The sequence below is a fragment of the Python bivittatus genome, unplaced genomic scaffold (genome assembly GCF_059951505.1).
Source record: "Python bivittatus isolate LINGU-HERP-01145 unplaced genomic scaffold, Pbiv_v1 ctg000700_np1212, whole genome shotgun sequence".
Taxonomy (NCBI): Eukaryota; Metazoa; Chordata; class Lepidosauria; order Squamata; family Pythonidae; genus Python; species Python bivittatus.
Window position 1 is genome coordinate 97933966 of NW_028277098.1, and position 25499 is coordinate 97959464.

The 25499-nt window shown below is 40.8% G+C and overlaps 1 protein-coding gene across 2 annotated transcripts in view; it reads right to left on the bottom strand.

Annotated features, from left to right (window-relative positions):
- NKAIN4 (sodium/potassium transporting ATPase interacting 4) overlaps nt 1–25499 on the bottom strand; it is a 99291-nt gene that overhangs the window by 11970 nt on the left and 61822 nt on the right. For both annotated transcript variants that reach the window (XR_015798570.1, XM_088154307.1), the window contains exon 5: nt 5249–5309. Coding sequence is in view for 1 of the 2 variants with exons in the window: in XM_088154307.1 (XP_088010433.1) it covers nt 5249–5309 (61 nt within the window). In the remaining variant the exon portion in view is untranslated. The remainder of the gene's footprint in view (nt 1–5248; nt 5310–25499) is intronic.

Here is a 25499-nt window from a genome sequence, read left to right on the forward strand (position 1 = left end):
AAATTCTCATACGCTGTTTTTTTTTTTTAAGAAATAAATGGGAACCACTTTGCCTCTTACTCCAAGTGATGCTGGATATTTGGTAAACTGAAGTTCTCAAATAGTTAATGATCCTGAAGTTCTCACTCCTTTGCTTGTACAGCCAAGACACAATCTAGACCCCTCGTTAGATTAGGGAGACATCTGAACTTCCAGATCTCTGTGTGGTCCTCCAAAGCATTGGCTATCGGCCCCCAGAACCCCTCCAGAAGTTGTCATCCTACTATAATTTTTAATATGACAAAAAGAAAATACCGGAGTCATCATATTAATAGTATTAATAGAACTGAACTGAACTGAATTATAAATTGAATTTACTGTAAATGTCATTTAACTGAATGCAAATGTAAATTCCATTTCAATAGAAATGAAATTCAGTCAAAATGTTTTCATCCCCCCAATTTCTTATTCCTGTCCCATCAACTTTCAGAATGTGGCCTTGGCAAGACATTGAAAAGCTGAGTGAGATCTTTGGCTTGAAAAAGTTGTGCAAGAACTAGAAAGACCTTTCCCAGATGTAGCAAAGCAATTCTTGGCTCAAAAAAAAAAATGTGTACAAAAATGCATGTTGCAGGCACAATTTTAAGCAGTAATTTGTGGACAGGTGTGGAAGTGAGACAGAACAGAGTGCATGAAAGATGAAGATGGTCCAGAAGGAGAACTCTCGATCCATCACTACAGCAGGCTATTCTCATATGTTCTCATTTGTTGTTCTATAGATATGTAAATATATTTATATATATATTCTCTGTGCCGGAGACAGAAACTGAAGAAAGCACACAGTCTCTGGAAACTCAGTCCCCAAGCCCCTCCAGAATTTACCTGAAAATGGAAAGTTTCAATTTATTTATTCATCTGGCTTCTATGTCAGTTCAGTTGATACTGACTCTGAATGGCTTACAGTACATGCCCTATTTATGTAAGTTATACATAAAATTATACAATAGCAATAGCAAACACAACATAATACCAGGGGTTCCAAAGGAAGAATCCTTTTCTATTAACCCCAGATTATAAGAGGGAAGAGTCTGCCACATTTCTGCCTCTAAGAGTCCCAAGTTACACTGGGAGAGAAATTAAATAAATTACATACATCATTAAAAAACTTGTGAGGAATTAAATCCATGGAATTGATTTAATGGAATTGAATTGTCATTAAATTTAGGTGGTATTAAATCACATTTGGTATTTGTCCTGGGCTCCCCTTATCTTTTAGATCAGTGTCTTTTTAAAAGTAAAATGTGGCTTTTGGCCTTTTCTGATTTTTCATAGCTTAAACTGCATTATGCGCACACACAAGAAGATGATTTGCAGAAATACCCAAAAGCTCAAAATCCTTTACAAGAGTTAAACCACTTCCATCCTTAACCAACCCTTGAACAAAAACTTGCTGCAAATGTTGGCTCCACCCACTCTGATGTCATTACGATGACACCGGCTACCCCCCCTGCATCTTCCAGGAAGCCAAAGAAATATTATTAAAATTATCATTGCTCAAGCCGTGTGGAACTTACGCATTCTTGGCATACAGAATTATTAGTCCTTATTAGATTTATATGCCACTTTTTCTCCAGGAGAATTAGACTCATAAGATTCTGTTGTAACAGCCCATCTCAATAAAAGTAGTTTTAGCCTCCTTGTGGAGTTAATTTCCTGGTCTGGTCCATCTAGTGGGGCTGACATCACCTGACAAGGTGCCTCTTTGTCTCTCCTGCTTCATATCAAAGGAACCATTTCAAAGAAATGCTGGTATTTCAGAGAAAAAGAGCATCACCAATTGGTTCTGGTCACTGGAAGGCCATGTCACTGCGAGTTTGAAATATCAGCAGTTTCTAAGTATTAATTATTGAGGCTGGCATTGGGGACTTGGCACCTTGGAAGAAGAGAGCGGAGGAAGAGGCTTGAAATTAGGTATGGATTTCTTGATAAATCACCACCACAACATAGCTTTCTGTTTGAAGTTATTGAGTTTTCTCCCAAGAAGTGCACGTTTTCCCCCTGCACCCCAGTGCCTTCCTCTCTTTCCAATTCTGCTTCACGCCCCATGTCATTGCCCTTCTAAAATGCCACTGTGTGTATTAAATGTGAACAAGGAGCAGCTGACACAGACAAAGTGATGGGAATGGGAGAAAGAGAAAAGCTGCTTAGATTTGCCTCCTATCTCCATCGGTTAATTTGGAGAAGGACAACCAATGTCTGCAGGCTGGATATGGTGCTAGGTAAATCTCAAATTGCCCCTAGGATCCCTTCTAAATGTTAATGAAGATACCTTCAAAAAGATATATATGCTTTAGAGATTTTCATTTTACCTTCCTCTCTTTTTCTAAGCTTCCAGGAATTCCCTCGCATAAAATGTCAACTGTTTGCCAGCTAAAATTGTAGTTGAATTAGTCTATATGTGGAAAGATTAAAGAACGGTAGGATCTGATACCCTCAACACAGAGACAAAGTCAACCACTATTGCAACTGGCAAACAATTGACATTTTAGGCCAAGCCAAGTCAGACCTCCACAGACACATAGAGATGAATGCTATCTACATGCCATTTAAAGGCCATCCCCAGAAGCCAAGGAAGGAAAGAAACACAGCACATCTTCTCTAGCACTCAACACCCAGATAAGCAGGAAGGAGCAACAGGTAAACCATCAGAGAAGAAAAAATACACTAATCATTAAGGAACCATCAAGGAAGAAGCCATATCTCCACCCAGACTATATAGTCTTTATATAAACAGCCAGCAAATCCCTCACACTGATGATGCTACATAGCCTGGTAAGGATACATCTGCAAGAAAGCAACCAAGCTTAGAGAACACCAAGAACCCAACAGGCGAACTCTGAATTACATATATTTTCTATTATTATAAACCGGTGGCAGTCAATTTCTACTGCTGGATTTCAAGAGGTATAACTTCAGACTTCAAGAAGAGAAGAAAAAGGAAACAGATGCGTGGTGCAGTCAAAGGTCTCCTTTTGGATATATTCAAAATTAAAATGATGAAGAAAAGGTAAAAAGGAGAAAGAAGAGACAGCAGATGAGGTCATACACAGAGAAGAAGAATGTCTCCAGGCGCAAAATACATTAAGGAAACTAGCTATACTATATATATTTGCAAAATTAATGTACAAAACTACATTCCAGTAGAGAAATCGTTTTGTAAGCAAACGTCTACACAAAACTGTATGTTTGCCGAAATCCACACAAAAATGTATAAAGGTTTCCAGCAACATTTGCCTCTGCAGGTCCAGACACTCAGGCCTTAGAAGTTGAGACATCTTTCAAAAATGAACCTCTCTCCAGTTGGCCAATAAATCGTTTTAGTAACATGAAATGCAATGCAATTTGTTTTCAAAGCTTCTGGTTACAGTAATCTATCATGGCTCAGGAAAGGATGGTGAAAACCATGCAAGCTATTCATTGAAGGCCCTGTAAATCTAAAGGTCAGCTCTGGTGCAATTTGGATCAATAAAACCATGGTCAAGAACACATCTTCTAGGCAGTTCTGAAAAGTAATTGACATAATAAGCCCTAATCCCAGTTTCATAATGTTTGTTCTCTAATCCACTGGAAAAAATATATACCCACAGAGCAACTGAAGTTAATGTATTGTTTGGTGGGAGATTAGTGATCCAATGTCACCACAAGGACCTCCTGAGCCAGCCAATATACTTTTAGGCAGCAATCCCATGGTCCCTGGGAAAGTGTCCCAGCAATCAAAGATTCTTTTTCCCTTCCAAGCTCAGAGAGCAACTCTAGTCTCAGATGAGGAAATCAAACCCTAGGATTTCAAGTTGGCTGACATGGAATCTATTTCTGCCCCAGTGCTCACATAAATCCCTCCCTCCCTCCCTATAAGCAGCTCCTTATTTAAGAGTTTGGGGATCTCATACAATCCTAGAATCACAGGATTAGAAAGGACTTTGGAGGTCTTCCAGTCTAACACCCTGCCCAGGGCAAGAATTCTCAGACCATCTCAGGCAAATGGCTGTCCCATCGTTGTTTGAAAACTTTTAGGGATGAAGGGAGGCAGGCTGTTCCACTCTTAATAGCTCTCATGGTCAGGATATGCCTTCTTATTTCAAGTTTGGATCTCCCTCTGTAAAGTTTCTACCCTCTGGTTCTTGTCCTACTCCTGGACGTTATGGAGAATAAATCCATCCTGTTCCCTGTGGCAGCCCTTTAAGTGATAGAAAGCTGCTATCATATCTCCCCTTAGCTTTCTGTACTTTAGGCTAAACACACCCCGTACTTTTAACCATTCTTTATAGGACTTAGCCTCCAAGTCCCTCACCATCTTCATGGTTCTTCATGCACTCTTTCCAGTTCCTCAGTGTCCTCCTTGTATTGTAGTGACCAAAACCAGACACGGTATTCCAGACATGGCATGACCGTGTAACATAGAGCAGTACTACTGATTCCTGTGAACTTGGCATTATATACCTCCTTGCTCACTACTACTGGAAATTGTTTTCCTGATGTATTTTGACACCAGATTGTTCTTTGATGCATCATAGGATTGCTCTACTTGGCCGTGAATGCATGCTTCCTCCATATTCAGCCTCCTACAATTCCTCTACCAAGGAAGGAAGGAAGGAAGGAAGGAAGGGGCTGCATTTTAGGCAGGTTAAATCCAACCTTGACTTTAATGCTCATCTTAAGAGTCGGTGTGCTGCAGTCCCTGGAACATCTGAGTAGTATCAGGGAGTTCTTTGAAGAGTTTGTGTGAGAAAGAAGGAAGAAACAGCTTGAACTCACCCTTATTTCCTCCTCTCATCTTCCATTTTTCTTGCATTGGTTACCAGACTACGATATATAATAAAGTGTTCTGAAGACTTAAAACATGACCCACCCACATTCAGACATCTAAAGGCCATTTTTCTGAACAGTCACATTTTCTGCAAATAATTTCCCCCGGTACAATGTTCTAGTGTAGTCAGATTTCGTTGATGGATGCATTTTTGTAAACATTTTAACTGGAGAACAACTTTACTATAAAAGGCATAATGATTTTGTTTCAGCTTATTTTTTAAAATCTGAAAATGTAACTTTGTATTAAAATGTCAGTTGAACCAATTTGTTCCCCATCAATAATGAGGTAACAATATCTGTTCCCATGTACCAACATCTTCAGCTAGAGTCCACTAAACATTCAGAGGAAGACCATTTAATCAATAGACACTGACTGCGATCTGTGCTGGCAAATACTTACAGCTGTCTTCTTCTTCTGTAAAAACACTGACAACATAACAGGCATACACGAATCCCACCAGCTGGAAAACAAACAGAATAAGGAACCATGAACCCCTCTTCCAAACAACCACCATTTGTGATTTTTAAAATACTAACTAGACACCTAAGATTCTCTTCTAAGATTGTTGCTGAGCTACTTCTTCTAAGATAGTTCATGGCTGAACTGTTTCTTCTTCTTGAGTATGTTTACATGATGCTTTTTAGTAATGTAGAGAAGTTGTAGCCTAGATGTTGTCAGGGAAAAACCACGTTAAACACAGGAGGCAGACACACCATAAAACAAGTCACTTCAAAGTTCTAAAAGCTTTATTAAATGTTAGTTCAATAAGCAAGTAAAATTCAACCAACAGCATACAAGGTACTCACTTAGATTCACATTGCAATGCCGAGTTTAGCATGATGAGTGTGTGTGTATGGATGGTTGCTGACAAATAGTAGTAGTAGTAGTGGTAATAAAATAGTAATTCTTTCCTTTTTTCTTGTTTTACAAGAAATAAACAAAATCCAGATGAATAATACAGTAGATACAAAAACAAAAGAATCTAACATCAACATGCTTAACGTCAATGCTTAGAGATATACTCTTATTTCTATGTATTTTAATCTTCTGCTGATTGCTTAAGGGACTTTTTGGTATCTGAAAGAAGTTGAGAAATGATATACAAATATTTTATCTAACTGTATTAATATTATTTATGTAAGGCACAATCCTACATTGCCTAAGATTACATGCTATGTAAAATAAGTGAGCTTCCCTCTTCCAAAGTCCTTGAAAAAATGCCATCTTCAGAGAGTTAAATTCTAACATTGTATTTTCCCTTTTCCTCTCCTTTTAACCTGGGGGTGGGGGGAGCTTTTTCTAAAGATGTGACACCTGGAACCTCCAGAAGGAAGCAGGGCAAATGCAAATGAGGATCAGCTGGACCTTAAGCTTTTTTGTCCATATTCTTGACCACACCTCTGGTCCTGATTAAATTTCAGCTACTTAACTTGTTAAATATATTGCCTACTACTCCATGCAAAAGGAGGACAGTTCTTTTCTTTTCTTGAACCACAGAGAAAACATAAAGGACAGCAACTGATTGATTGATTCTGTGCCATCAAATCAGCATTGACTCTTAGCAACCTCATAGATAGTCCTTCTCTAGAAGGATGTCTCCCCAACCTGACCCTTATCGCAAGCTTTTGATTTCTTTGGCCTCCTTCCTTATTTCTTTCAGCACTTTGTATAGCATTACTTACCCCAAAAGGGAATAGCATGATGAGTGCATGTGTGTGTATGGATGATTGCTGACAAATAATAGTAGTAGTAGTGGTAATAAAATAATAGTAATACTTTCCATTTTTCTTGTTTTACAAGAAAGAAACAAAATCCAAATAAATAATACAGTAGATATGAGAACAAAAGAATCTAACACCCATATGCTTTAACATCAATGCTTAGGTCTTCCAATGGTGCACCCATTACTTCTGTAACTGATTCCATTCATCTTACTAGCAGTCATCCTCTTCTTCTCTTTCCTTCCATCTTTCTCACAATTATAGACCTCTCAAGGGAGCTAGGTTTTTTGCATGTGTCCAAAATATAATTTGAACATGGTCATTTTGTAAGTCAAGGGACAATTCTGAATTGATTTGCTCTGTGATCCATCAGCAAAAGATGCTCCTTCCTATTTCCTTCTCATGGTCCACCAGCAGGACCATCAAAATGCTCTGAGTATGGAGTGTTCCAATCTAATGTTAGGATCACTCCATTAATGCATTTATATCCTGCTTTTTCTGCTTCATAGAGCATAAGGCAGTATAAAAGTTTCTGAAGTGGGTTCCCATCCTGCTCCTACAGCAGGTCTTCTGATCTTTGCCTTATTTCTTCTTGTAGTTTTGGAAGGCCAACTTGCTTTATCAAAGCACCAGGAAGGGCGGGGGGTGAGAAATGGGGGTAGGATTCTCATGTCTAACTGAAATGGCTATAGTTGTGGATTTCTTCACTGAGCAGGAGCTGGACCAAATAATCTTATTCATATTATGCCTCCTATCAGGTACAAAGTATACCTCAGGTTTTCCAGGAATTATTATATTCTCACCACTTCCAAGTGTCCACCAGAAAGTATATTGTTACCCCTGATGCTTGCAATGCTTTGGATTCTCGCATTTCTTTTTCCTTTTTCCTTTTTTTGGCAAAACAGTTTAAAACATTACTCAGCTTTTTTCCACGAAGAACCCCACTGCATCCCATTATTCCCCCTTGCAATCCTTATTACCTTGTCTTTTCCATCTCTAGGTGATGTATGTTTCTCTTTTATTAAAAATGGATGACTCCATTTTCTCGAGTTTCCTCATATATCATACTGTCTTCCTGTGGTGTGAGTAATAGGGAAGCTTCTAATTTCTAATTAAAGTGGATTGAAGGCACCGTGGAAACAAATAATAAGAGATAAGAGTAGCCTTAAAAAATTGGCCACCCACTGAAAGTTTGGTGCCAGGAATACTGGGACTGAAATTCTCCTTGCATCAGCAATGCACAGCATTCCAGAGACCAGGATAATGGGCTTTGAAAAGCCTGCACATGGATCGCTTTGGTTAGCTCCAGATGTTACTAGTAATTCTGAAGCCCTAAGGATTCAGGAGAGACAGCCCCCAGAAAGTGATGCTGCTGGTTTCCTCTTCAGACCTTCTCAGGTGAAGGCCTCTGCTTAGATTCCACATTCAGATCCCAAAAGATTTAGTTGCCTTTTAACTGTACCTGTGGCAGCTGAAAATGCACAGGATCTGCAAGCTCTAATAATGAAAGTCAAGGAGCTCAGTGAAAAAATAGGACTAAGATTAAATATAAAGAAGGCTGTGATGGAATGGAATTATGAAGGCCAGACTCAGGGAGAAAAATGTTTTCTTTCATCTCCTGAGGCGCGAGGGAAAGATAAGAGGATGAGACTGGCACCTCCCTGAGGAATTCACAATGTTGTGGCTGGCATTAGTTGGGAGCTGGGGTTTCAGACTGGGAAGATTCTTGCTAGAGGTTGTAGCTAATAAACATTGCTGGACTGAATTTACATGGTCTCTGGGAGTTCCTTGGGCTAGGCCTGACATAGACCAAACTAATGACTAGCTACTAGCCTTAGAATTGGCAATGAAGATATTGAAGGGGCAGATAGCTTCTGTCTTTTACGATGAGCCCTCAATAAAGGCACAAGCATACAAGAAATACACCACAGCCTAGTACTTGGTAGAGCAGCCATGAAGGCCTTGGAAAAGGTATTCAGATGCTGCGATGTGTCTATACCTACAAAGTTCAGAATTGTGCAAACTGGGCATTCCCTGTGACATTCTATGGAAACAAACACTGGACTATGAAGAAGCAGAAAAGAGTACTGATGCTTTTGAACTCTGGCGATGGAGAAGATTCCTGAAAATGCCAAGAAAACAAACAAATGACCCTAGAACAAATCAATACATCGAGGAACGAGAAGATGATGATGAGCAGAAGCAAGGTTGATGGATTCATTTATAGTGGCGATGGGTGCACCATTAGAAGATCTGGTTGGAGACAGATCGTCCTGGAAAAAATCTATCTATGTAGTTGCTAAGTGTCAGCACCAAATTTATGGCTCGCAATCAACTCTCCCTCAGACTTCTGAGGGAGTCCTGAGGAATATTCTGCCTCTTTTACTCTAAGCACTCCCCATACAAGATACATTAGCACCTACAGAAAAAAGGAAAAAAGAATTGGACTTTAACAAATAACTATAAAAGCTGAGAGAGAGAACTTCCAGAATGAGTAGTATGGAATTGTTTGCTGGACTGGGAATGATCTGGGAGATGGTTGTGTACCTGCAAACCAAGTACAAATACTTTTGTTATCAGTGAAGAAATCCTCTATTCACTGTCTCACAGGAAGGCAGTTAGAAAGACAATAAAAAAGATTTTGCCCTAATCAATTTTGTGCTATAGTGGTTTGAGATGGGAAATAGTTTAGTTGTCAGAATTCTTGTAACCCCATCTCATTCTTCTCAAAAAATCTTGCTAAAAAAAATTCTAGTAATTGTGCTTTGAAAAGAATCGCTTGTTATAGATAGCTGCTAAAGAACCTATAGAGAGTCAGGAAGATGACCTTGATGGAGATGTGCAGGAACATTTACAGGCAAAAGGGGCTGAAACATTTTGTTAAGTCCACAGCAAGGAGATAACATTCAGAGGCAACTTAGACAGATGCCTCTCTAATTCACTGGAGCAGGGTTTCTCAGCCTTAGCAACTTTAAGATATGTGGACTTCAACTCCCAGAATTCCCCAGCCAGCATGGAGTTGAGAAACACTGCACTGGAGTATGAGGAGGAGGAGGTGCAGCATAATTAGATTTTCATGATTCTGTTATTATAGACAATCTCAATAAAAGTAGTTTTAGCCTTCCTGTGGAGTTGATTTCCTGGTCTGGTCTACCTCGCGGGGCTGACAAAACCTGATTCAGCTCAATTTAGTTATAAATGCCAATAAGGTCTTCCAGGCTTGTGAGGGAGTAACTTGTCTATGGTTTGGTGGTAAAGTTGCTCTCCATGGTACTTAACCCAAGATCTCTCATCTGCTACTTGGACTTTCCCCAAGTCCTGCTCCGCTCGGCTGTCTCTTGGCTGAACAGTCCTGTCTGTGCTATTACGCAGAGCAGGAAGGGGGAGTTCCTCCTTGACCAGAACCGAAGCAAGGTCCACCAGCTATGGGAAAAGATTCTACAAACTTTTAAGCAGCAGATGGAAAGATCCAGCTCCTGGCAAATCTGTTCTCCCTGAATTTGCTCAACCACCACGCTTAACCCACTTGAATGGGTGATAAGGACATCTATATAAACTGGCTGGGTAAAATAAGACTGATCTAGAAAGATCATTTTTAGTATTAGATCTGATTAATTTATACAATTCTGTACCCCCTGCTTTCTTACCATCTTATTGTTATCCTTTATTTAATAAGCATTTATTTATATTGACAGTGGTCTAATTTGGCTTTCTATTGCAGCACTCATAAAATATGTTATTTCCCCTATGTGCTTAAAGGGCAAAAAAGCTTAACACTATTATTAAGTTATGCAGAAAAGGAAGGTGAGGGAGCCTAGTTGCTGATCAGCAGGCCTCGATTTAGCTGGTTGCTTCCCTGTTCCCAGGAAAAAACACCCTGCAGATCTAGAGGATAGCTGCTCACCTTGAGATTTCAAGCAATGAAGAGCTATTTAGAAGCATCTGGCAGCAGAAGGGAGTCATAAATGATAAAAGGGAACAGCTGGTGCAGGAATATCAACCCCTATTGTATCAGTGACACTGCCATCCATCCAGCCAAAATTTTGCAATGAAAATTTTACTTACCTGTTTTAACAGGTGTCATGCTCAAGCATGGTTCAGAAATCCACAGTTTATTGGATAAACCCATTTTTTCTGGGTTCATAAAACACCCTGAACTATAAGGCAACTGTACCCGCAGGGAACACGCAGTATGGCAGTGTGCTTGGCTAATGTGTGGTTTAGCGTGTCATGCGAACACAGCTTTTTCACAGATTTATTTATTAAACTTGTCCCCGCCCATCTCCCCTCAATGGGGGACTCTGGGCGGCTTACAACATATTAAAACAATAAATAAGTACACAATTAAAATTAAGAATCGAAGCACTCAGTTCCCCAAACCATTATTGTTTATTTCTTGTATTTATCAAATGTAAAATCTGCACCATCTACCATTTTTTAAAAAAATATCTGAAACAGAGAGGAAACGGTTGCCTTGACCTTGGTGGCACACCATCGTAACTTAAAATGTCAAGAAGGTAAAAGTTGCAGCTATCAACTAGCAGAGGATCAAGTGATGCAAGGGACCATTTGATCTTAGAAATCTGTTAAACCTGAACTTGGCTCTCTGATGTGATCAGCTAGCTCACTAACTAGTCAGAGGTTATCTCTTCCTGCTCAATTCCTTGTAAGAGAGCTGCATGCCTACATTCAGGAGCTCTGGATATCGCTAAATAAATATATGGAGCAGCCAACAAAGTTCATTTCTTTAATTGCTGGTGGGAAGAATCCAGGATGAATCTCCAGATGACTAGTGCCAAGCTTAGAAAGCTCTAATAACTCTACTCTGTTCAACCACACGATACTGGGCAATTTTAGCACAAGTTTTTTTTTAATGAAGTAAAAAAAAGAACTTCAGTCCAGAGAATCTCTGTGGCAGAATACAAGGAAAAAAGAACAGTCAGATAAACTTCCTAAAGAAAAGATCACATTCAAACCTCAGCTGTTTCTAAGGCCACCCTGACTTTGCCACCCAGTGCAGGAGAGTCCTTTGAATTGGTGGTGGACAACTGTTTTCCCTTTGAGAGAGGAACGTATCAGAAAACAGGACGAGGTGCTGAACAATGGTATGCAATTATTCTTCATTTACTTCTTAGCCCAACACATTTCTAGCGTCAGGAAAAGTAATAATGAATTGAAATGGCATGCATTTATTCAGTCTCCTAGAACTTGTAACCCTCATTGCTACTTTAAAACAAAACCTCTTCTCCTGATTTTGGAAGATAGGTAAAATAAGTCCTTGGGAATTTTCGGGGAAGATACACGCCATCTACTTTCTATGTTGACAGTCTGAGATATCGTGTGGCCTTCATCTCCCCAATTCCTTGGGCTGTAGGGATCTAACCTTTAAATGGGAACTTGAGATGAAAATTGGCTGCAAAAAAGGTCTTTGCCTTTTCTAAGGGCCAAAGAGAAATCCGCTTATCCTTATTTTTTTTTTATTAACGAATACCTTACAAAGTTTGTGCATTGGTTGACCCTTGGGAAAGCTGAGAACTAAATATATTAAGGAATGGACATAGGATTAAAAATTCATCAGTGCCCCGAAATATGAACCCTGGTTCCTGAAAGTTATAACTTCCGTTGTCCTTGAAAAGGTAGCAAGCAACTGGATACTTCCCTTTATTAATTCATTTTAGATTATTTATAGTCTATAGCAGTATTTCTCAACCTTGGCAGCTTGAAGATGTGTGGACTTCAACTCCCAGAATTCCCCAGCCAGCTTTGCAATGAAAATTTTACTTACCTCTTTTAACAGCGTCCGTGTCCACCTGTCATGCTCACGCACGGTTCAAAAATCCAGTTTATTGGATAAACCCATTTTTTCTGGGTTCATAAAACACCCTGAACCATAAGGCAACTGTACCCGCAGGGAACACACAGTACAGCAGTGTGCTTGGCTAATGTGTGGTTTAGCATGTCATGCGAACACAGCTTTTTCAGAGATTCAAAGCTTTGCTGGCTGGGGAATTCTGGGAGTTGAAGTCCACACATCTTCAAGCTGCCAAGGTTAAGAAACATTGGTCTATATTATCCCAGGCCCTCCTACATACAACAACATGATACACAAAAGCCCTATTCAAATATAACCCTAACTCTCGTAACATTTGCAGGGAGGGAAGATGAAATGATGCTAATGGTGTTTCCCTCAACCCTGCAACCTGGCTCCCAATTTTTACATGTCCTATGAGGTTAGTAAAATCAGGAAACAAGGCCCACTGAGATTCCTCAAAAATATCTTTGTGGCAACTAGGGTAATACGACAGAATCTTGAAAGCCCGTCAGAGTAATTCTCCCATTCAACTTACACCAAGCATAATGAAGGTAGAGTTGCTCTGAGCGTTTCTCAGGCTTCTCCCTTTGTAATGGTCCTGTTTCCTTCTCCACTTTCACAGGATCTGTTAGACATCCCATCACAACGACTTTGCAAGAATACCTAATTCTATTCAACGGAACACATCCAAGGGCCCATAACTGCTACCCCTGACAGTCCAACAAAACCAGAAAACCGCTTTTTCAGAACAATATAATTTTATGGAAAGTTTTCAAAACAAGAGTAAAAAAAATTATACGAACTAAAATAGAATAAGAAAGAAAAAAGGAAAAGGAAGAAATAAAAGAGAAAGCTAAAGTGCAAAAAGAAGAAAAGAAAAAATGGAAAAGAAAGAAAAAAGATATAAAGAAATGGCTTCCGATCTTCTTTACAGCAGTTATAAGTACAATTGTAAATTTACCTCTTTCTCTGAAGTTACATCATGACTCTCTTCTTTCTATAATCTGTCCTATCTAATTGTCAAAACCTTAGATCCTAAATTCTCTTTTTTCTATTCTACACAAAAAGTCCATAAGGCAGTGTTGTCCAAACTTGGCCACTTTAAGATGAGTGGACTTCAACTCCCAGAATGCTGGGACAATTCTGGGCTGGGGAATTCTGGGAGTTTAAGTCCACTCATCTTAAAGTGGCCAAGTTTGGACAACACTGCCATAAGGGGAAAACCAGAAAATAGCTTTTGCATCTTCAGCTGCATGGGACTATGGTCCCACACGCACAAGTCCATGCTGAATGTAGATAGAACCATAGTGTTGGAAGAGGTCACCAAGGCCATCTGATCTAACCCTCTGCACAGTGCAGGAGTCTCAGCCAAAGCATTCCAGACAGATGACTCAGAGAAGAGAATATATGCAGCTCAGGGTTGAGCTGTGGAGTCCTTGGGGTTCTCTGAGCTTGGTTGTTTTCTTGCAAATGTTTTGTTACCTGAAATGTTTGCAAGAAAATAATCAAGCTCAGAGAACCCCAAGAACTCCACAAACAGAGACTGTCCAAGCTCTTTTTGAACCCATCTTGAAAAGGGACCCCCACTATCTCTGGGTCAGTCAAACTGCCCTTACTGTTACGAAGTGTTTTCTGAGACCAAGAATCCTTAAACCTCCTGAATCTGCTCCTTGAAAGGTAGAGTGTTCTTGATAGGTGTAACAGCTGAAGCTGAAAATGGTGGCAACCGACAGTTCTGAGGCCAGAGAGAACTATAATGTTAAAATTGGGCTGATAATTCTCAATGGCATAAAGGAAAAATCTCAGATTTAAACCCTAGAAAAGACATATGTGTCGCGTTTGAATGCTATATTCTGCAGGAGGCAGATCTTCTGGATATGCTAGGGTGGCAACAAAGCTTACCAAGTTATGCAGGGTCTGTGAAGGTTCTGCTGCTGTAAGTTCCTGAATATGGAGCTGAGTATCTGGAAAATGGAGATTTATTGCTGTGCCTGGTGCAACATTTTGTGTGTGTGTGTGTGTGTGTATCACGAAGGTTGAAAACTGGCCTTGGGAACATTCAACACTTGGGCTTTCACTGGATTGCCAAATCCAGCAAGACTTTGATCATCTTAGCTAGACATCAAAAGAGATCCCACCTGGGAATGCTAAAATCTTGCAAGATATAAATGGATTTAAAATTATGAATGAATTAACCGGGGGATCTGTGGATTCCATTTGGGAAATTGGCAGACTTTGTACCCGTGGGTGTTTAGTTGTGAACCCTCAGACCTGGATTAACCATTCAGCAAAAGAAGCCTGTGCTTAAGGCACCAAGGGAAGGGGGGCACCACAGTCTTTTCCCCTAGCTATGATGCCCTGAACTCTTTCACTGCCGCACTCAACTTGAGTCGAATTTTTAAAATTGTCCTTATTGCCATATTAAACTTGAATTTTCATTGTTAAAAAAAAAAAAGGTTTCTTTGGCATGGTGAGTGACTAAAGCTTAAAAGGTTGGTTTGAAGATGTTGTAAGATATCACATTTGTTTCCATCTCATGGCGTGAGAATTTCGCTTCCGTTGGGGGCACCACAGTGGGCTGGGCTTAGAGCATCAGTTGGCCTTAATCCAGCCTTGCTGATCCTTATGCTATCTGTTTAGGACAGCAGGGAAAAAAGTAAGTGAAATTGGTGATTAAGGTATCACTGCCTGTCTTTCATGTGTTTTATGTAATCAACTGAATTTCTCTTGCACATGGATTTCCACGATGGGTCAGAAGCTCCCTCCACAATTCTTCTGAATGCTTCTGATAATTATTTGGGATGCACCCACAAGTGATGATGTTCCAGGGGAATGCTTGGGTTCTGTTGCCAAAGACTCTACTCTAGGTTCAGCCCTTAAAATATTCCCTCTTGTTATGTCAGCCACAACTTTAACCAAGAATAAAGTTATGTATATTCATCCAGAAACTGTTTATACAATTGTTCACTTTCAAAGAGGTTACATCAGCTTCTTCACTCATCTGGAAAAGAGAAGTTTCAAGAGCAGAGGGATTCAAGAGAAAGCACATCATCTGAACACACCCTGTTTTTCCGTGTGATCTGTGCTCAACAATAATTAAACCCAACACTTTAGGGATGTCATGAACTCCTGAAAGCTGAATCTGTCTTGCCTTTCACATGAAATATGAATCGCATAAAGCCAATAGGGATGAATTAAAAAAAAAACAAACCCTTAGGTCAGAAAGGCTTCATCAGTAAAATGACTTCTAAAGAGGGAAGCCCCAAAATTAAGATGGTTGTACTGAATGTGATAAGTTCATGGCCTTCTCCTTCACATGAAGAAGACTGGAAAATCTATAGATTTTCTCCATAAAGATCTGTTTCTAACCTGGTCCTTCAGATCTTTCAACAGTGCACCCACGTACCTTGCTGCTGGTCATCCTCTTCTTCTCTTTTCCTTCCACCTTTACTTGCAATAGGGTAAACTTCTTTTCTAAGAGTTGACACTAACTTGATGGCACATAATCAATCAATCAATCAAGTTAGAGTTGTAGAACACACTCATATTCTACAAAGTCATCCAATCACACATATACAAACCGTACTGTAGAGATCTTGTGTGTCTGCATCTGGGTGCAGATGTGTATGTGTTGCTGAAATGAACGTTAGCCAGCCACACTGAGATGTCATGAAAAGTCTTTGTCTTTCATCAATGGATCTGTAGTGTAGGCTGAATTTTTCTTTCAGTTCCTCAACACAAAGCAAGAAGGGTTTTTGATCTATTGGCTCCATATATTATATCATAATCCATCAAGACATTTCGGTCATCAGAAATGATGATCCCAGGTCAGAAAAGGCAGGAAATTATCAGGGTGAAAATTAGGACCAGTGGAAAGATGGAAGCAAGCATCAAAGCCCACAAGAGACAAGACTCCAGAGAAATCCAAAAGGTGCTGAATCAGGCTAGAATGTAATAGATTGAGAACGTATTTTTCATGATCGATGTAGTCCATTAAATTTCTATTAAATTCCAAGAAATAGTTACCACCATAACCTCTGACTTATCAAGCTACAAGCTCTCCACTCCTTTTCTGTAATCTTCTAGAAAGGTGCAAAAATGATGGAGAGGAAGCACCAGCAAGAGAATTTGGCAAGCCACAGCAAACAGGCTTCCTGTGTTCAGACTGTCCGGTTGTCTTTTGCAGAATGTCGCAGCACATACCTGACCTTGGCTAATCTGGCAGGGGAGGGAACTCCTAGCACCAGATCTTATTAGTGTGCCCATAAACTTGTATTTCCCTGATTCATTTTCAGCTGTACAGCTTTTTAGTTGGGCTGCTATTATTCCATCCATGACTCATCTTGCTACTTTGGTCAAAGTAGAAGCTTTCAAGAAGCAAAAATGCTTCTCAGATCAGTTGGACTCGCTAATGGCTGGAGCATCTCAGTGACGTCCTGCTTGTGGAACTGAAGCATTCAACACTGCAGTCTAAAACCCACATCGACAACTGGAGTAAGATCAGAGGAGGGCTACCATGATGGAGAAAGGACTGGAAACCAAACCCTGCGAGGAATGGGAAGAACCATTTCCCAGTGAAACGGGCTGCCTCATGAAGTGGTATGTTCCCCTTCACTGAAGATCTTCACATAGAGCGAACCTGGACAACCATCTGTTTAGTAGATCTTGCACTAAAAAGAGGGTTGGATAAGATGACCGTTGAAGTCCTTCCAACTGCATGATGTCATGAAATACAGCCCATTTTTCTTGTGGGGTCTTTTGCTGTTTGTTTCATCTGTGTCTGAGAGGGCTGTCGTGAGCTACCCTAGAAGGCTCTTATCCGTTCCTTTGGGGGAGAAAATTCAAATGTGCAAAGTGTGGAGCCTAGTTCCTTAGAGTCCTTTGAATGAACCCCTGGCTGTCCAGACCAAGCTGGGGAACTCTCTGGAAATGTAAATGTATGCTTTTGAATATGAAGATCCCACCTTGTAAGTTCAGATTCTGAATTATACATGATCCCTAACAGCATCATAGAAATCAGGCCCTTCTGTTGTTGTTGTTTTGTAAAGATCTGTGCATAGACGTCTTTTCAAATCAAAGTTACTTGCAAAGGGGGAAAATAGTATGATAAATTACAGCCCTTCACAAGCATTTCCTTTTTCTTCAGCTTTCCAAACACACTGTCCTGAGACTTAATAAGTGATGTATCTCAAACAGTATAGGGTCAAATTTTGACCCACATTAAAAGCTCTCTGTTTAAATATTTCAATGTGCTTAAATATTTCAATCAGAAACTGGAGAGGTTAAAGAAGAGAAAAAGGAGAAAGGAGGAGGGGGCATTGGAGAAGTCTGGCTGAGCTGTTTCCTAGAGGGCTCATCCTTGGTCAAGTTTTGAGATTCATGTCAAAGGGAAAGGAAAGAAATTTTAAAATCTATTCCTAATCACCAAGATCAAATTTCTTACCACGGACATCTCAGTTCTCTCTGACACACTAGGGGATGAATGGCCAGGGAGGGCTGAGGGGGTGTAATCAAAGACATACACCATTTTTAGATGTGTTGACAGGGCTTTGTGTGGTTCTGGCTGCCATCTTGACTTTTTTGACCCTTCTTCCCACTGAGGACTCCCTTATTCTTCTTTCTTATATCCACTTCTGAAGTTTGGAGCAGGCAGGAGGAGAATGGGGGGCGGGGAGGTTTTCAATAATATTAAATGTAGCATTCAGAGCAATGGAAAACCTTTTCAACATTAGAGGAGAGACTGCTCAAAATATTATCATGATCATCTATGATTATTATTTCAGTTAGCCTATTATGGTTCCATCGATCAAATGATAATGATTGCTTAGAATATTAATTATCATCTTATTTCGGTGGCTATTTTATCTTTTTTCAATGATTTTCTTGCTGAGAGTTCTGGGCAGCAAAGCAATGCAATTAATCAATCCATCAAATCTGAGCAGGCGCTTTGTATGGGGAAGGTTTGGGCTGCAATCCCCGAAATTGTAGGGAGCAAAACGTTTTAGGTAGTAAAGTTAGGGAAGGTCTTTGCGAAGACCTTGGAAGGCCAGCTTTTGGGGGAAGAAACAGGAAACATATTGCTTTCATGTGATGACTGTGTTTCCCAGGAATCTGGTTGGCTAATATGAATACAGAAGGCTGAAAGAACAAGAGCTGACCCCACAGAAGTCTCCTCGTACTATCATTATGTGAAGTTATAAATGAGGTTTTTAGTGCACATGAAGCTAAAAAGATGCAAAATACTTCATATTGGGGCTGAATTCATCCATCCAGACAACCAAAGGCTAGGATTATGCAACACATCAATTTGGAGGTTTGATTCAAGGAAATTGGATTAAACCTTGAAGTCAACTTGTCTTTTCTGAACTGAACGGTGGATTCAGATCCAACTGTCCAATTATGCCAGACCCCTCCACATTGACTGAATTTTCCCAACTGAATTTGATGATTCCTATTGAACTAATTCCAATGGATTCCAAGGCAATTTGAACAGGATCTGACTTGATTTGCATATCCCTAATCAGTGTTGTCGTACTTCGGACACCTTATGCGAAGACCCAGCTCTCTGGAGAAGGCTCTGATGCTGGGAAAGGTGGAAGGAAAGAGAAGAAGAGGACAATGAGCAATCAGATGGATGGACTCAGTTATGGTAGTGATGGGGGCACTGTTGAAAAGGACCAGGTTGGGGACAGATCATCATGGAAAAAATCTTTGTATGTGGCCACTAGGAGTCGAAAGCAACTTAATGGCACATAAACAAACAATAAGGGTTAATTTCAGGTTTCTTAAAAGCTTAGAGAAGAACTCACCACGTAGTCTTCTTCTCCAAGCTTCTCAAAAAGTCCTCAACAGAGGTCTTCCAAAGAAAGGGACAGGAGAAAGAAGCAAGAGGAAAGAAAGGGAACCCCTTTTTCCACTAATGCACAGTATTTTAATCAGTATTACTAGGAGGAAAGATAAGATTAATGGAAGACAGATGTTGGTCAAAAGCTGCTAGCCACAATTGTTTAAAAGGAGTTCTAGGTTGAGAGCGACCAAAACGGTATTGCTGAATGTCGAATTTCAAGAGGCATCTAAATACCAGAGAGGCACAATATTGGGGTACATCCAGCATGAGTAACTATTTAACCCTGACCACACCTGACCCTCGAGTATGACAGCATATTTGCCCTGGGAGTGGGAAGGGGGGAAAATGGATGTGGGAGAACAACAAAATGAGTAGCACTAAGAAAAAAAAAGTAAATGCGGTCTGATTGAATTTAAAAGTAATTAAATTAGATTAAATTAAATTAAATACAATGAACATGATTACTTCTGATGGATTTAATTTCCTCTATCACAATAAAGATTGTATCTCAGTACATGTCTGGAGGGACTCCAGGAACCACATCCAAGATTTCCCTGAGGCCCCAAGATATATATTGCTATATTAACAGAATCTTTGATTTGATAATAGTAGGGCCCTTTTTAGGCTTTTAATCTAGTCGCCATTGCACCCAGGTGTAGCCTAAGAAAACAGGTATTTTATTCCTGGGAGAAAAACATATTTGCAGTCTAGATCCATGTTGATCTTCAGGTACAAAAGAATTCTTTCTGTGCTCCATTTTATCTCACCAGATTTAACTTTAAACTGCACATTGTAAATAAGCACATGGACTGCCCAGATATGGGGATATTCCAACTGTGACCTCGGATAGGGTTGCACTTCCCCACTGAAGCATGGTGCACAGTTTGGAGGTCTTCCTGGATTCCCAGTTCCTGCTCAATGAGCAGGTGGCAGCTGTGGCCAAGAAGGCTTTTGCCCAGCTTCATCTGATGTGCCAGTTGTGCCCTTTCCTAGATTGGGGGGCCTTTCAGACAGTCACTCACGCCCTGGTCACCTCATGGCTTGACTACTACAACACACACTACTTGGGGCTGCCCTTGAAGACCAGCCGGACGCTTCAGTTGGTTTATTTTCTTTGCCATCGTTTCCCCTTTGCCTTGTGTTAATTTTGTGTTTTTGTATTATTCTCTGTTTTTTAAAATGTTTTAACAATTGTAAACTGCCCATAGTCACTGGGAGTCAGGCAGCATATACAGTCAGGTCCAGAAATATTGGGACATCGACACAATTCTAACATCTTTGGCTCTATACACCACCACAATGGATTTGGAATGAAACAAACACAATGTGCCTTAACTGCAGACTGTCAGCTTTAATTTGAGGGTATGTACATCCAACTCAGGTGAACGGTGTAGGAATTACAACAGTTTGCATATGTGCCTCCCGCTTGGTAAGGGACCAAAAGTAATGGGACATTTGGCTTCTCAGCTGTTCCATGGCCAGGCGTGTGATATTCCCTCAGCACCCCAATTACAATGTGCAGATAAAAGGCCCAGAGTTCATTTCAAGTGTGCTATTTGCATTTGGAATCTGTTGCTGTCAACTCTCAAGATGAGATCCAAAGGGCTGTCACTATCAGTGAAGCAAGCCATCAGTAGGCTGAAGAAACAAAACAAACCCATCAGAGAGATAGCAAGAACATTAGGCGTGGCCAAAACAACTGTTTGGAACATTCTCAAAAAAAAGGAACGCACCGGTGAGTTCAGCAACACCAAAAGACCCGGGAGACAACAGAAAACAACTGTGGTGGATGACCGAAGAATCCTTTCCCTGGTGAAGAAAACACCCTTCACAACAGTTGGCCAGATCAAGAACACTCTCCAGGAGGTAGGTGTATGTGTGTCAAGGTCAACAATCAAAAGAAGACTTCACCAGAGTGAATACAGAGGGTTCACCACAAGATGTAAACCATTGGTGAGCCTCAGAAACAGGAAGGCCAGATTAGAGTTTGCCAAACGACATCTAAAAAAGCCTTCACAGTTCTGGAACAACATCCTATGGACAGATGAGACCAAGATCAGCTTGTACCAGAGTGATGGGAAGAGAAGAGTATGGAGAAGGAAAGGAACTGCTCATGATCCTAAGCATACCACCTCATCAGTGAAGCATGGTGGTGGTAGTGTCATGGCGTGGGCATGTATGGCTGCCAATGGAACTGGTTCTCTTGTATTTATTGATGATGTGACTGCTGACAAAAGCAGCAGGATGAATTCTGCAGTGTTTCGGGCAATATTATCTGCTCACATTCAGCCAAATGCTGCAGAACTCATTGGACGGCGCTTCACAGTACAGATGGACAATGACCCAAAGCATACTGCAAAGCAACCAAAGAGTTTTTGAAGGGACAGAAGTGGAATGTTATGCAATGGCCAAGTCAGTCATCTGACCTGAATCCCATTGAGCATGCATTTCACTTGCTGAAGACAAAACTGAAGGGAAAATGCCCCAAGAACAAGCAGGAACTGAAGACAGTTGCAGTAGAGGCCTGGCAGAGCATCACCAGGGATGAAACCCAGCGTCTGGTGATGTCTATGCGTTCCAGGCTTCAGGCTGTGATTGACTGCAATGGATCTGCAACCAAGTATTAAAAAGGGAAAGTTTGATTTATGATTATTATTCTGTCCCATTACTTTTGGTCCCTTACCAAGCGGGAGGCACATATGCAAACTGTTGTAATTCCTACACCGTTCACCTGAGTTGGATGTACATACCCTCAAATTAAAGCTGACAGTCTGCAGTTAAGGCACATTGTGTTTGTTTCATTCCAAATCCATTGTGGTGGTGTATAGAGCCAAAGATGTTAGAATTGTGTCGATGTCCCAATATTTCTGGACCTGACTGTACATTTAATATATTATTTTTGGTCGCACCAGTCAACCAGACGTTTAGATTGGATTTGGCGTTTTTGTCTACCTGTCAAGTCCTTCCCAAGGGCCTGGGCTAGGCAGATGTTGTTGTCTGATGGTGTTAAAGGTCACAGATGGAAGCTGTTCCAAGTAAAGCTGCCTTTTACAAAATCACTGATGGTGATTTTGTCAATGCCAATGGTCTTCAAGGGGTGCTCCAGATGTTTTGAGATTGCACCCAAGGCGCCTATTACTCTTGGTATTATCTTTGCTTTCTTTTGCCATGGTTGTTCTACTTCTGTTTGCAGGTCTTTCTATTTTGTGATTGTCTCCAGCTCTGTCTCTTCTCTTCTGCTGTCTGCAGGTATTGCAATGTCCACTATCCAGGCTTTTTTGTCTTTCTTATCAACAATGGTTAAGTCTGGGGTGTTGTGTGGCAGGTGCTTGTTTGAATTTTAAAGTCCCAGAGCACTTTAGCTTCTTCATTGTCTATTGTGGTCCCACCAGTTCTTGCTTGCAGGCAAATGGTATTTCTTGCAGATCTTCCAATGCACCACTGTTGCTACTTTGTCATGCCATTGTTTGTAGTCAGTCTGTGCGATCTTCTTGCAGCAGCTGACTAGGTGGTCCACTGTTTCTTCGGCTTCTTTGCAGAGGCAGCATTTACTGTCGGTTGCTGTCTTCTCGATTCCGCCTTTGTATGGATTTGCTCTTAAGGCTTGGTCTTGTGCAGCCAGAATTAGCCCCTCTGCCTCTTTCTTCGACTTTCCTGCTCTTAGCCATTGCCAGGTCTTGTTGTTCTCTGCTTTGCCTGCTAGTTTTTTTGTGTACTGAACATATAATACTTTGCCTTGCCATGTCTCTTTTCTGTCCTTCATTTGGTCTTTCTTGTAGGCCAGTTTGGTCTCTTTGGTTTTCAGTAAGCCTTCATGGTGTAGTAGCTTCAGTGCATCTTCTTCACTGTCCTTCAGATATTCTTCCAATGCCTTTTTTCTTCTTCAACTGTCTGGTGTACTTGCAGTATTCCACGCCCACCTATATTCCTTGGTGGTGGTGGTGGTTGTTGTTATTATTATTATTACTATCATTATTATTATATAAGGAATCAGCATTCAATATAGTACTGTAAAACTGATTCATCATCTGGAGGCATAGACACAGCAGCCTGGCCTCCCAAGGTCTGATGGGCTAAGCAAATTTTCATTGACTTTTTGAAAACCAGAGGGAGGGGGCCATTCTTGCCTCCTGGGGGATGCTATTCCAGAGGAAAGGGGTGGTCACTGAGAAGGTAGGTTTCCACGGCCCTTATAGCTAACAGTCCCTAACTGAGGTGAACTGAGAGCCTGCCCTGCCAGATCTGACCAGGTGGGAAGGTGTCATCAGGAGAAGGTGATGCCAAAGATATGCAGGTCCCTAATCATAAAAGGAGAGTCAGTTTGGTGTGGTGGTGAAGGCACCAGGCTAGAAACTGGGAGATCTAATCTCATCTTGAGCATGAAGCCAGCTGGATGACCTTGGGCCAGTTCCTCTCTCTACATCCTAGGAAGAAGAAGGCCAGGGCAAACCACTTCTGCAAAACCTTGCCAAGAAAACTGCAGGGACTGGTCCCAGCAGTCACCAGGAGTCAAAAACGGACTCAAAGGCGCACACACACTATCATAAAGGACTTTAAAGGTTACAACCAGCGCCTTCAATTGCACCCGAAAGCCAGCTGGCGACCTGTGCAGATTGCAAAACATAAGGGTTACATACATGGGAGGGTGCACCCATAACTATTTGAGCCACCTCATTCTGAACCAGCTAGAACTCCTGAACACTCTTCAAGGGCAGCCCCATGTAGCATTTGGTTGCAGTAGTCCAATCAAAAGGTGATTAAGGCATGGCTGACAGTGAGCAAGACCTCTTGTTCCATAAAATCTAGCCCCTCTTCTTTTTAATAAATGTCCATTCCCAGGGTGCTTTCTCAATTGCTGTCCCCCTCCAGATAGTCCCAACAACTATTGAGATTAAGGAAAGCCATCACAATCTGGGGGCAAATATTGGGTGAGGGGCTGATTTATGATGGGACCATTCTCTCTTGTAGTAATGTGTTAGAATAATGTCATTTTATGTTCCTCAATGTATAACTGGAAGCTATATTTTGTTATGTGTAACTACTGTATCATTTATCATTTTAATCTGATTTACGGATGTTGGATATGTAACCTGATCAGGATCAGTCATGACTGGAACCATAAATAAGTCCATAAAACAAAACAAAACAAAACAAAACAAAACAAAACAAAACAAAACAAAACAAAACAAAACAACAATGTTTCATTTACAGGATTACATCTGTTTTGCAGGATGTTTTTAAAAGAAGTGTTTAAAATTAAGAATCGGTTGACTTTTCCTTCTCCATCCTCTTCCCTTTTCCTCTCATGCTGTATCTATTTTTTAGTTGAAAAGTAGTCTGTATTAATTTGTAAGCCATCCCAGAAGCCTCTTTGCAATAGATAAAGTTTTCAAACAATTAAACAGGCCCCTGGATGATCTCTCTGGGAGGAGGATGGAGGGCCAGATGTTCTTCCTATATACATACAGTATGCTGACACAGTGCCTGAGTTTGCTCTTGTTCTTACCAGCATTGCTTGCCACTTTTAAATCCTTGTAACATAAAAACTAAAAAAAAAAAAAAAACATTCAGGGAAAATCTAGTGAGAAGCCACCCTGAAGATTTTCAGAATAGCTAGAAAGATTTCAGGAACAACTGGCGAAGATGAAATTGTGGTACCCAGATGGCAATCGGTAACCTTTACCTTTGAAAATGTATTTGCTGGAGGGCAATGATTAAGGGTGAAGAGGTAACATATGCCAGTGGCTCTTGTTCCAGTTTTTACTGTATCATCTGCTGCAAATTGAGACAGACCATCTTTCTGCAAGGCTCCAATCTGTCATATGGGAGGGGAGAGGTAGATGGGAATGACAAACCCTTCTGTTAATAATGAGGCTGTTTCAGACACCATTTCTAAGCATGGATGTTAGGAAAGATGGTCCTGATATTCCACCTTTTGCCACTTGCCACCCCTTACAGAACCAGCTGCACCATTGGCCATCCTCTATAACAGTGTTGTCCAAACTTGGCCACTTTAAGATGAGTGGACTTCAACTCCCAGAATTCCCCAGCCAGCATGGCTGGCTGGGGAATTCTGGAAGTTGAAGTCCACTCATCTTAAAGTGGCCAAGTTTGGACAACACTGCCTTAGGGCAATGCTAGTGGCACGATCCGGATGGCTGATTTGAAGCAGAACCTGATTAAAATTAACCCAGTTCCTCATCTCCTACCCTCAGCTTCCCTTATCTCCCATGTCTTGGGAAGGGAAGTGTCTCATTTGACCTGACACCA